The sequence below is a fragment of the Octopus bimaculoides genome, chromosome 1, assembly GCF_046866305.1.
Source record: "Octopus bimaculoides isolate indiv1 chromosome 1, ASM4686630v1, whole genome shotgun sequence".
Classification (NCBI taxonomy): Eukaryota; Metazoa; Mollusca; class Cephalopoda; order Octopoda; family Octopodidae; genus Octopus; species Octopus bimaculoides.
Window position 1 is genome coordinate 137,871,811 of NC_142928.1, and position 12,500 is coordinate 137,884,310.

The following is a 12,500-nucleotide window of genomic DNA, read 5'->3' on the forward strand; positions in this document are numbered from 1 at the left end:
ACTTGGATAAAAGTATTGGTAATTTCTCCAATCTTGTGGTAGCCCAAGAAAAGTTGGCGTAAAGGGCTCTGTCCAACTAGACATTTGTACGTAGTTCAACAGGTGACCAAGTCAGTAGCAAAGGTGGACGCTCAGAGAGCATAACTGTGAGAATAGGCTGGGCAAAGTTCAGAGTGCTCCTACCTCTGTTGGCAACAAAGAGCCTCTCCTTCAGAGTGAAAGCAGACTGTATGAGGCCTGTGTGTGTGTGAACAGCAATGCTACATAGCAGTGAAACATGGACTGGGACCGTTGTTGACATGTGTAGGCTTGTAAGAAATGGAGCTAGAATGCTTCGCTGAATGTGCAATGTCAGTGTACATGTACGGCAGTGTAAGCATCTTGAGAGAAGTTGGGCATAAGAGACATCAAATGTGGTGTTCAAGAGAGACGACTGCGCTAGTATGGTTATGTGATGCGTACGAATGCTGATTTCTAACTATAGAGGGAACCTGTGGAAGAGGCAAACCCAGGAAGACATGGGACGAGGTGGTGAAGCATGATCTTCAAATTTTGGGCCTCGTGACAATAACTACTGACCAAGACCTTTGGTGATGTGCCATACTGGAGAAGACTTGTCAAGCCAAGTGAAATCAGTTCTGGCTGATGCGAGTGTCACGTAACTGGCACCCATGCTAGTGGTACACAAAAACCACCTTTTAAACGCTGGGCTTCATGGCAGCAATGATAAATAACCGAGACCTTTGGCAGCATGCTGTGCTTGAGTAGAAGACCCATTAAGCTTCATAGTCATGGCACATACTGGTGTTACATAAAAGCACCCATTACACTTTAGTGGTTGACGTTAGGAAAGGCATCCAGCCATAGAAATCATGCCAAATCGGACTGCAGTCTAGTGCAACCCTGGTCAAACTATACAACCCATGCCAGCATGGATAATGGCTGTTAAATGATGAAGATAAATGAGACTTGTTATATTTCAAGGTTAAATTGATTACACAAAGCAATGTTACCTTTGCTTTATTAACTATCACTGTACTAAATTTTTGCTGGTGATATAACACACTAACCCTACACAAATCAATTCTCATAACCTCTTTTTTATTGCCCCAGTAAAAATATTATGTTCATACATCATATGAAATGTGGAAAATTCTGGAAAGTATCCCACCATTAAAACCCAATTAATCTGGTTCCTGTGTCTCAAGTGCACAGAGTATACTTGGTTCCCACACAATAAAGGTTAATACTAGCAATTTCCTAATTATAGAAGTAATTATGTTTTTGATAAGTAATGTCTTGCAGCTGTAGGTGATCTGACAACACACTCGGGTTTTAGCTGTGACAGTCCTGTTTTTTTAATATTGTAGTGTGTTGAGGGAAATTTTTGTCTATTTCTAGCAGGTTGAGCAACTGGTTAGAAGCTTTCTCATTGGCTTGTTAATGTCTACAGTAAAATAGGAATACTAGAAACAAGCATTTTTTTTCTTTTGTACTTTATCTTTCCAGATAATTGTCTTAATTATCACTAGGTCACACCCTGATCAAGTAGATTTATGATCAAAGCATTTCCATGATAATCAATACAATAAATTCGAATCCTTCAGCTAGTTGTCTCTTAAGTTACATTATTCTGTCTAGCACTACACATTTACATAGTTTCCTCTCAGCTGTATTAAAAAAACATCCCACTTTTAAAAATTACTTTTCACAATTGCATCATCTAAAGCATCCTTGCTTTCCTAAGATAAGGAGAGATTTGGCCTATATTTCTAGCAGGTTGAGCAGTCATATAAAGGTCTTTGTTATTTCCAGATCAACCTTGATTGAAGACTTTTGCAGCCATGGTTATTCCAATTGCTACCATTCTATAGTTTTTTCTTCATATATAGCACAACAGACTTCATTTCTAATGTTAGTTCTTTTGTGATTCAGGGTGTAACTTTGGGGATATTTGCTTGCTACTTCTAGTATGTTGGATTCCTACACTGACTTTTCTTTATTTGTTGATACCAACATCTGTTGATAGGGGTTTCATTTTCAACAAGTTCAGATCATTAAAAAATAAAGTAGTATCAAGTTTCTATAAATGTAAGTTGTTTTCCAGCAGTTGACTAATTTGATTTTTAGAGTTAACGAAACTGTATCTAACTCTTGCTTATAAAAGGACATTTAGACCACACTGGCTATATAAATCTTTTTTATAGTTGCAAGTTGATTTATTTGCAACATAACCCAATATTAATTTGTTATATTAATTTGAATAAAACCTTTCATAGTGTTTTATTAATTTGAATAAAGCCTTTGTGTATAAGCTGATGATTAATTGCTATTCAATTTAACAGAAAAATTGTTGGAGTAGTGCTAATAGTGTTTTTAAATGAGTTATTATAGTAACACAAGGAAACGTTAACATTGATTTGAGAAGCTGCCTAGGAATATTATGAGTCAACTATATTTTTATTGACTGGTTTAAAAAAATGGGATGGGATTTGATAAGGGAATAATTGTGAAACATAATCCATTGTCCAGTTTGACACCACCACCTTCCACTTAGATGTTTCTTTAACAAAATGTGTGCAGCTTATTTGTGAGTGTATACAAATGTGAGTGAAAATATGTATACAGTAATCCCTCACCATATCTCGGTTCACCTATCGCAGTTTATTATTTAAGCTTGTGTCAGTTCCTCTGTGGTGTTTTGCATTTATAATAATATATAAAAAAATTATAAAAATGTACAGCACAGTACTGTTTCTACTTCATGGATTTTCACTTATCGTGGGGGTTTTTTGGAACATAACACAGGATAGTTGAAGGATTACTGCATACACATGAGACTTTTCCACTTGTACACTTACAATACTTCACTCATATCTACATACTTTTAACCCACTCATATAGATTCAAGTACCATTAATGTCTTATGAATATTTCCTTGCAGGCAGGATGGTTTAAAAGCTGTGAAAGAAATTCAAAAGTGTCAAAAAGCTGAGAAAACAAAATACAAAGATCAAGGTAAGGCTTTTTATTTTAAAATAAATAAAATAAACATATTCAATGTATGTAGCAGTAAAAAGCAAATTGGAATTACATACTGAAAAAAAAAGAAAGATGGTATCAGTCTATTTTCATTTTTCTGACAAGTTGATTTTAGACATGTTTTAGTTTTATTGTAACCTCTTCACTCTACTACACAAGCTATAATGACAATGAAATAATCAGTAAATTTTATGAAGGATGTGCTATAGCTGAAAAAATGTGTAATGGGTATATGTACTGTGGCTGTATACCACATTGCATGGCAAAGCTGTGTCGATATGCATCAGAGGTACCAGTTTTTGTGTGCAAAAGAAGACTCCACTGGTATGGACATACTACCTATGAAGCTTGACAGTTGGGGGGAAAAGTGTCAATTGATCTTCTGCAGAAGAGGAAGGTTTAGGAAGGACTTGTAAAAGGCTGATTTCAAGATGTGAATCTCCTAAGAAAAATTATCAGGGACTGTAAGAAGTGGCAAGATGATTGCTGAAGATACACACATTGAAAAAATGGTCTAAAAATAAATTAGTATTTTTTTTTTCTATTCTTTTACTTGTTTTAGTCATTTGACTGTGGCCAAGCTGCAGCATCACCTTTAGTCGAATAAATGAACCCCAGGACGTATTCTTTGTAAGCCTAGTACTTATTCTCAGTCTCTTTTTACTGAACTTCTAAGTTATGGGGACATAAACACCAACATTGGTTGTCAAGTGATGATGGGAACACACATACTCGCAAGTATGCGTACAAGTACATGCGTGCACACACATGCAAGTACATGCACACACACATGCACAAGTACATACGCATACACACATACACGCACACACACACACACACACACACATGATGAGCTTTCAGTTTCCATTTACCAAATCCACTCATAAGGCTTTCGTCAGCCTGAGGCTGTAGTGGAAGACACTTACCCAAGGTGCCACGCTGTGGGTCTGAACCCAGAACCATGTGGTTGGGAAGCAAGTTTCTTACCACACAGCCACTCCTGTGCCTAAAAATCTATAGTCATATAGATTGTTTTTTCTATCTTGTCATATGCTGGGTCACTGCCTCCAAGAATTTTTAGTTGATTGAATCAACCCCAGTACTTATTTCAAGTGTGGTACTTATTCTATCAGTTTCTTTTCCTAAACCACTAAGTTATGGAGACATAAACACACCAACACTGGTTGTCAAGTAGTGATGGCACATGCTTCTTCAGTTTCCATTTACCATATCACTCAAAGCTTTGGTCAGCCCATAGCTATAGTAAAAGATACTTGCCTAAAGCACCAAGCAGTAGGACTGAACTCAGAACCTTAAGCTCTTTGTAATGAGTAAGGAAAAAAAATGAAATATGTATAATCTATGCATCTTCTTCCTTGTTCATTGATTTAAAATTTGGACTGATAATTCTACCAAGATGTATCAAGAAATAATTAACTCCTTTGCATTAACTGACCATAAGGGTACACTAGGTGTTAAAACTAAAATGCCTGGTTATTAATTTAGAAATTTTCAAGTTTCCACCTATGTCTGATTTACATGAGACTATTTCTTGTATTCCAGAATATATCAATAGAACTTGGATGTTAGGTGCCTCCTCTCACAAAACAAACAAACAAAAAAAAAATACAAATCAAATTTTTACTTTCCACATTTGTTGGGGGAAGAGTGGAAATTTAGATTACAAGTAAATAAAAATAGGACCTTCAGAATACTTCGAGTATGAAGTTCTTTGTTATGCAAATTAATGAAAATTTTCTTAATTGTTTGTTTTGGCTTGAAACCAGATTAGAAAATGCATAATATTTTGTTTAGCAAATAAACTTCAAATATATATTAGTTGTTTCAAATATCCTGACATTTTCTCTTGCTCAAGGCAATTATCAATTCAAATATAACAATATTTGAAAGCATCTCAATTTTCTGGCTTTCGAACAATATTTTCGTGTATTCTAATTTGTTTTCACCTATTTTTCTTCTCTTACATTCCCTGCTATCTCTCTTTTTCTCTTCTCCATCTTGAAATAGCATGGAAAGTCGTAGATATACTTTCAGATGGAGCTTAATAAAAATAAACTCTTTCAGGAAATTATTATAGTGTAATGCCCCATACCCTGCCACATAATTTGTCAATTTGGCTTCGATTGAAATGTTGCGTGTGATGTTAATTAATTTTCATCTCTTCTTGCCTCATCATGTTATTACCAATACCATTTAAATTTGACATTTGGAGAAACTAACAAAATCAAATAGGTTTATAATTGCAATATAGTGACATCTTTAGTATTATTCTATTATAATTATCCACTGATATTGTCTTTTTTTCTTTTTGCTGTGTCCTATCATAATGGCTTAAGAAAATTATCTATCTTGAAAGAAGCATTCTGTTTGTTTTTTTGTGGTGTTTTAGTTTTTTTTCAAATTTGACTATTTTCCTCTGAATCATTAATGTTATTGAATGAGTGCAGTAACAAAAGAATATTATAATTGACAGTTTCATTAATATTTCATTCTTGTTATTTTTTCTGTAAATGACAATCATTTATTTCTGAGTAGAGATTGCAAAATTAGCCTTCACTGCGATCCATATTTATGGATTTCAATAATTTACCAAAGTGTAAAAGCAAGATAAAAGTAGAAAATGTATCTTTTGCAAATTACATAAAATGGTTTCATGTGAATTCTTTAGTAAAAGGTTTTTGATTATCACCTCTATTCATGCACACCCCAGTGCATTACATTGCATTAGACTGCATCACACTGCATCATATATTTGACTGCATTACATCATATTGCAAAGCAGTATATTGCATAACGTGCCTCACTTCATATTTCTACACTGTATGCCACATCAGGCATTGCCATACAATGCATAACTACATTGCATCACATGAGCTGAGGAGGTAGCATCTATGCAGTCACTGGATGTGCTAAAAATAGCAGATATTTCTCTCTCAAATCACACTGTGCCATCTGAAAAGAAAGTAACATTTGCTAATGTAGTCATATATATATATATATATATATATATATATATATATATATATATATATACGCACGCACGCACGCGGTTAAAAGGTTGTTTCATGGCTTTAGATCAAAGGGCTGATTGGTCAGAGCTGATCTTAACTTCACAACATATCTTTCCACAGTGCCATTGCTGCACACTGTGACATCTTAGGGCATTATCTATAATTGTAAATATTTCTGGAGAAATGACCGGTTGCAAAAGTATGGTGTGAAGTTTTGAGAGATTATAGGAAGGGTCAGGTGTAGTATGGGGGCTTGCAGCATGTTGCATCTACCATTTGTCAATATCTGCTTGTGCCATCCTAGGCAACCTTCCAAGCAGTGTCCAGTCAGCTTGTCTCACTGTGAGATACCTCCTCATCCACCACGGCCATGAGGTATATGGCCAATCAGTACAACCTGTCATCCCAACTGGTTCTTTAGACAAGAGAACACTATGTGCAGGATCCAATTTAGAAAAACCGAGCAGCATAGCCAAACAGTCTAAGCTGACATTCTTGAATTGTACAAGCCACATCTCAGTTTCTGAGTATAGACGTTGGTTAGTTATGATCAATGGTGACCCATAATTTTGTAAAGTGTCCTGATATCAGAGGAATTCGGGTGGCTACTAAAGACCCTGGACAATGTCCAAGACTTACAACTGTAGAACAGGACAGGGAAGACCAGAGACCTGAAAACCCAAACCTTATCTTCTTGTTCAGATATCAGCAATGCCAAATGAAAATTTAATGACGTAGCTGAAGTCATTTGTATTAAACTTTTGAATGCATCATGTTTTAGAGGCATTTGATTTCTACATTGTTTTCGTCAAGTTGTGTACTGTTACATCTATAAACAGCTAATGGTCAGACATGTTCCAAAACTTGGCTACAATGTCCAGTGTTTAACTGGATATCAATCACTCCAAGTAAATGATTCTTGAGAGAAATGTAAATCTGTCATTTTGCTTTAATATACTTCAGTTTCCTTGAAGACATTAATCAAAAACCTTTTTACTAAAGAGTATATTGGCTTCCATTTTTATTTTTCAGATTTTGATATCAGGAATAAATTTGGTATTCAGAAACTGAGGCAAAACTATTTATAAAATTAACTGATGTTAGGGATTTTTGTTACATTTTTCATGGCACCAAACCCTAAATCCTGCCAAAGTAATTTCTTTATTCAACATGACTTACTGGGGAAAAAATTAATAATATTCAATACATATATAGAAATTCTAAATTTATTCTTAAAGGCTTTATTACTTTTGGGATTAAATGCTAAATTTCTATTCTAGGATCTTATTTTATTTCAACAAATTAGATAACGCTTGTGGTTTAACCTTTTTCTCTTTTTTTTTTACTGTATGAATAATAGGAGTAATTTTTAGAATTGCAGCTATGACGCATCTATAAATCAAAGTGTGCATGCTTTTGAGTTCAGACTGACCCATGTCAATTGAATAACTGAATTTGTAAGCAAGAAAGCTGTTATTTTACAGTGTCACAGAATGAGATGCATTTTAAATGTAAGTAACTAGGACTGGAACAGTTACACTTAAGGAAAGTGTATAATGCATAACCATCTTTGTCTCCCTTTCAGTTACTCTCACCCACCCTCACATAATGTGGTGGTATCCATGTATCTCCTCTGTAGCAATACACTTGTACTTGTCCCTCTATTGCACTTTAGTCTTCAACACCTGCCATACAACCAGCTCCTTTCTCTAGTACCTTTTCACTCGGTCAAGGGTTGAGATGTTTCCCCTTTTCCTTTCTTTGCTTTGTCTTGCAAGTTACTTGATGACCTCACTAGTGCTGATGTGATAAAAAAAAAAGCCATGAGATGCACCCTGTAAAGTGATTGGTATTAGGAAGGGCATCTTGCTGGAGAAACCATACAAAGCTGACATTAGGGCCTGATACAGTTCTGCAGCTCACCAAACTCTGTCAAACCATGAAACCCAAGCTGAAATGGACATTAAAAGATAAGATAATAAAGTTACAAACAAAACATGTCCCAACATCATGAGATACTTTGTACTTAGAAATCGAACTCTGAATAGTTTGAACATAGGATACCACTTGGGTTCTTGCTATTTACAGGATATGCAACTGAATTTAGTTTTTCATCTGGTCACATACTCGTATGTCTTACTCTGAGAACCTTTTTATTCTTCTTGAATTGAAGATATTAAAATGGTAAGAAAACATTACACACTAAAAGTTAAACATTTTAGTGTTGTGCTACGTGTCCTGTTACTTGCTCTAAAGTTATTTGTGTTTTCTATTACTAATGCAACATACCCAACTTCTATGAATTCATCATCACTGTTTAACATCTGCTATGCTAGCATGGGTGGGACGGTTTCAGAAGAGCTGGCCAGGCAGAAGCCTGCACCAGACATCTGTGAATGTTTTGGCAGGACTTTTACAGCTGGATGCCCTTCCTAACACCAACCAATCTTATCTTCCTCCTTCTTATCCTTACTATTTCATTAACTCTCTGAAATATTTTCCCCTTGCCTACAATTTTTCTATAGGCATTTGAAGTTGTCCAAACCTAAACATTAACTGCATTACTTTCACCAATGTGAGAGGTGCAACAAAGGTCAGGAATACTGCTTTTACAAGAGTATTGACAGGCTAACAAGTTAAAACTTCGAAGTCACTTTGTCAGGCTGCAGTCCAAAACTTTGTAGTCGCTGTCACTTTTTTTTGTAAAAGTGTAATAAATATGTACTCTGCAAAAAAGGTATTGCATAATTCTTTAATGCTAAATTGCTTTCGTTATAATTCAAGGGAGAGAGATGCATGCACACACGCGCACACACACACACGCACGCACGCACGCACGCACGCACGCACGCACGCACGCACGCACGCATGCATGCATGCAGAATTCTCCCATCAAACATAATGTACAAGTGTTCAGCTTTTGCTGAATGATCTGCAGAAATGATTTGTTTATAGTAATCAAATGCATGGGCTGTACATTATCTCATTATCTCCATCAAATACATATTGCCTGAACAGGTGCATGGTGTACCACATCAGATTTTGAAGTGATTGCAGACCTGCATGAGATGAAGTGTTTTGCTCAAGAACACAACACCCCATTCTAGGAATTAAAACCATGATTGTGAATGCAACACCTTAACCACTAGGCTGTGTGTCGTATATAGATTAGTGTTTCATATATCTGAAAAAATGACACACTCTAAAGCATTAGCATAGTAATACTTAGGTTGTTTGTTATGACTGGTCAGTGACAAGTGGTTTCACACCTATAAGGCACTTAGTTGTATAGGTACATAATCTCTCTACAGTTGTAAAGTTCCTCTGGCCATGTAAGTTTGACAAGTTGCCTATACAGCTAAGTACCTTATAAGTGTGAAACCAATGGTCACTCTCTGACCAGCCATAACAAACAACCTTCTAAATGATTCAGGCATGGCTGCATGGCAAAGAAGTTTGCTTTGCAATGAAGTGGTTTCAGTTCAACTTCACTGATACAAGCAGTTGTTTGTAAGCAGTCTTATGCTAAAACATGGCATAATTGGGGGCAAAATATTACCTTGCATTTGAAGCAGATGAAGACTGGTAATAGGAAGAGCATATGGTTAAAGAAATCTGTCTCAATGTATCTTGTCTGATTCATGGAAATGTGTATGTGTGAGGGTAATGAAGCTGCTTTGGAAAGTTGACCTGCAGCTTTTTTCACTTTTTGCTTCAATTAATTTTTATCAGGTTTCTAGTTGTATGCATTTAATTGGATTATTGCTAATTTAATGTATCAGTTCCTTGTATTTACATCTTGATCTTTGTATTTTTTTGAATATTTCTTCAAATCTAACCCCATTTCAAACCTCTACTTTTGGTAGACATTGAGGAAAAGGAGAAAATAAAATGAAGTCTCTTACTGCTTCTTACAGTTTGTTAATGTGGATCACTCTATATCCTGTGGGGAAAATTACTTGGAATGATTCTTACTTTAATCAAATCTATTTAAAAAAGAGAAAATTACAGTTACTTTAAAATTAATTATATATAATTCACCTCTTTTACTCAGCATATCTCTAAATTGATTTTCATGGTGGATGAGCTGTACCTTTCCTGGCAGATAGAATTTAAGAGCAAAAATGAAAATGGAGACTTAGATCTGCTTCACTTTGATCTTTCTATTACTGTTCTGCTTGGATAAAACAATCAAAGAAAGGAAAACAACAACAACAACAACAAAAGTTGGAATCTTATTACACATTTCACAATTCGAGAGGTGTTAGTTTTAATCTATAGCTGTTTGCATTATGACTGTCACATTCAAGTCACATCCAATTTTTCTTGTTGATTCTTATTGATAATGACACTTGTTCAGACATTCTTTTCACTAGTTCACCAGTTTAGCAATGATTCTTTATACAATCAATCTAACAGCTTCCTCTGATTGTAACTAGTTTCTTTATCAAATTAACTTTTTTTTTTTCAATCTGTACATGATGCAGCAACAATCTGAAATTTTCAATTTGCTTATCTCAAAACCAGCTGATTGTGTTCTCATCTCCTGCATGTAGTTACTTGCTGATATCACATGCATGCATCTGAATCGGTCACCTTTCAGGTTATGACATCAAAATCATAAGACGACAGCACATTTAACTGCGATCCATTTTTCTACATTGTATATGCATATATTTTATCTTGTACATTCCTTACCTCCTCGCTGTCATTGTTTAAAACAGCATGGAGTGATTTTGGTTAGATTAATACAGTGCAGAAGCTGAAGTATTTTCTCAGACACTATTCAATAATGATATGAGATATAACTGTAGGTAAAAACAATATGGCTTCCATATCTTTTGAAGTATGCTCTTCTAATATTATGATGTACAGGAAAAAACATATTTGGTATTTTTAATCATACCATTGTTATATATACTTAGTAGCATACTTATTTGGCTTATTGTAGAAAAAAAATGTTCTGTCAGAATCTACATCTGTAATGCAGCTTTGATTAGAAATGTTAAAAATATTATGCTTAGAAAAATAAGTTTAGTCCTTTTCATTGCATAATTGTTGATTTGCACTTAATAAATTTGAGTGGTTAATACCTTAATTGGTCGTTGCTTAAAAATTATTTCATATACCAAGTTGCCACTTAAAAATTCTGTAAAATTCTCTTTACACACCCAGCTGAAATCTATATGAATAGTTTTTGCTTTTAGTCTAACATTTATTGTATTTACTTAACCTATATATTTCTTTTTACTTCATCCTGTTAGAGTTGCTTCACTGCACCTGTTAACATCACACTTCAAATTGATATGCTTGGTGGAGTTTATTTGTAAACCTAAATTCATACTTCAATACTTGTATTTTAAGGAGTACTAAATTAGATAAAAATAGTCATTTTTAAAGTGACCCAAAAGGTTTTATATGTAACTTGTGACAAAATTAACATTTTCTTTTTCTGTGAAACTGATTTTTTTCCCAATTACAATCAGTTAATATATTTCTGACAAAATTTTGTTGGAATGGAAACTCCTCAGTTAAAATTTAACCACAAGGGAATGGAGAGTGCACAATGCACAGATCAGCATTTATTCCTGACATTCAATTTAAAAATTGAATAATATTTCAGTTATTGACTAACCTAACAGATTGATTGACTGAACAATTAATTAATTTATTAAATGTTAATGAATTAACTATTAAAAAAATAATAATTATAGAAGTGAAATAGAACCGGTGCATGTTTATCATTGGCATGATGACCCTCCTGAGATACAAAGTCTGTTTCAGCATGAGCCAACATCGAGGATCTTGCAAACCAAATACAAAAATGAAAATTCATTTACCCCTTTCTGCATTTTTCTAGTCTCCTCAAACTTTTTAGTTGTGTCTATCAGTGGTCCTCACCCAGGTAATGGAAACATACAAGATAGTGCAAGTAGTTTATCAAACAGTCGGGAATAAAATATTTCGAAGGGAAGGAATAGAGGAAAAGATGAGCAAAATGCCATTATAGCTATGCTTTGAAAAGACTAAATTCATTACCATTTTGTATCTGAAAGATGGCTGATTATAATAATCATTAAATGTCCATTTTTCCATGCAGACATGGATTAGATGGTTCGACAGGAGCTGGCAAACCAGAGGGCTGCACTAAGCTGCAATACCTGTTTTGGCATGGTTTCTACAGCTGTCAATAATAATTAATTCATTTAAGAATATAAAACCATTTACCTTGTTTGTATGAAAGTGGTGAGCTAAGTCAGTTGGATTTGAACTCATTATCTTTCTTCTTGCCTCTTATATAGTACGCAAACAATATTATTATACTATTCTGTTGATAGATATTTTATCCCCAGTATCATAAATAAGATGTGGTTTCTGAATAATTTTCCCTTCTTGAATTACACTTTGGGATTATTTGAGCACTCC

At 34.6% G+C, this 12,500-nt stretch overlaps 1 protein-coding gene across 1 annotated transcript in view; it reads left to right on the forward strand.

The window, feature by feature from the left end:
* The window catches only part of LOC106880113 (uncharacterized), a 193,856-nt gene that overhangs the window by 105,948 nt on the left and 75,408 nt on the right, over positions 1-12,500 (forward strand). The window contains exon 9 of the mRNA XM_089352641.1: positions 2,945-3,018. Within this exon, the coding sequence (XP_089208767.1) occupies positions 2,945-3,018 (74 nt within the window). The remainder of the gene's footprint in view (positions 1-2,944; positions 3,019-12,500) is intronic.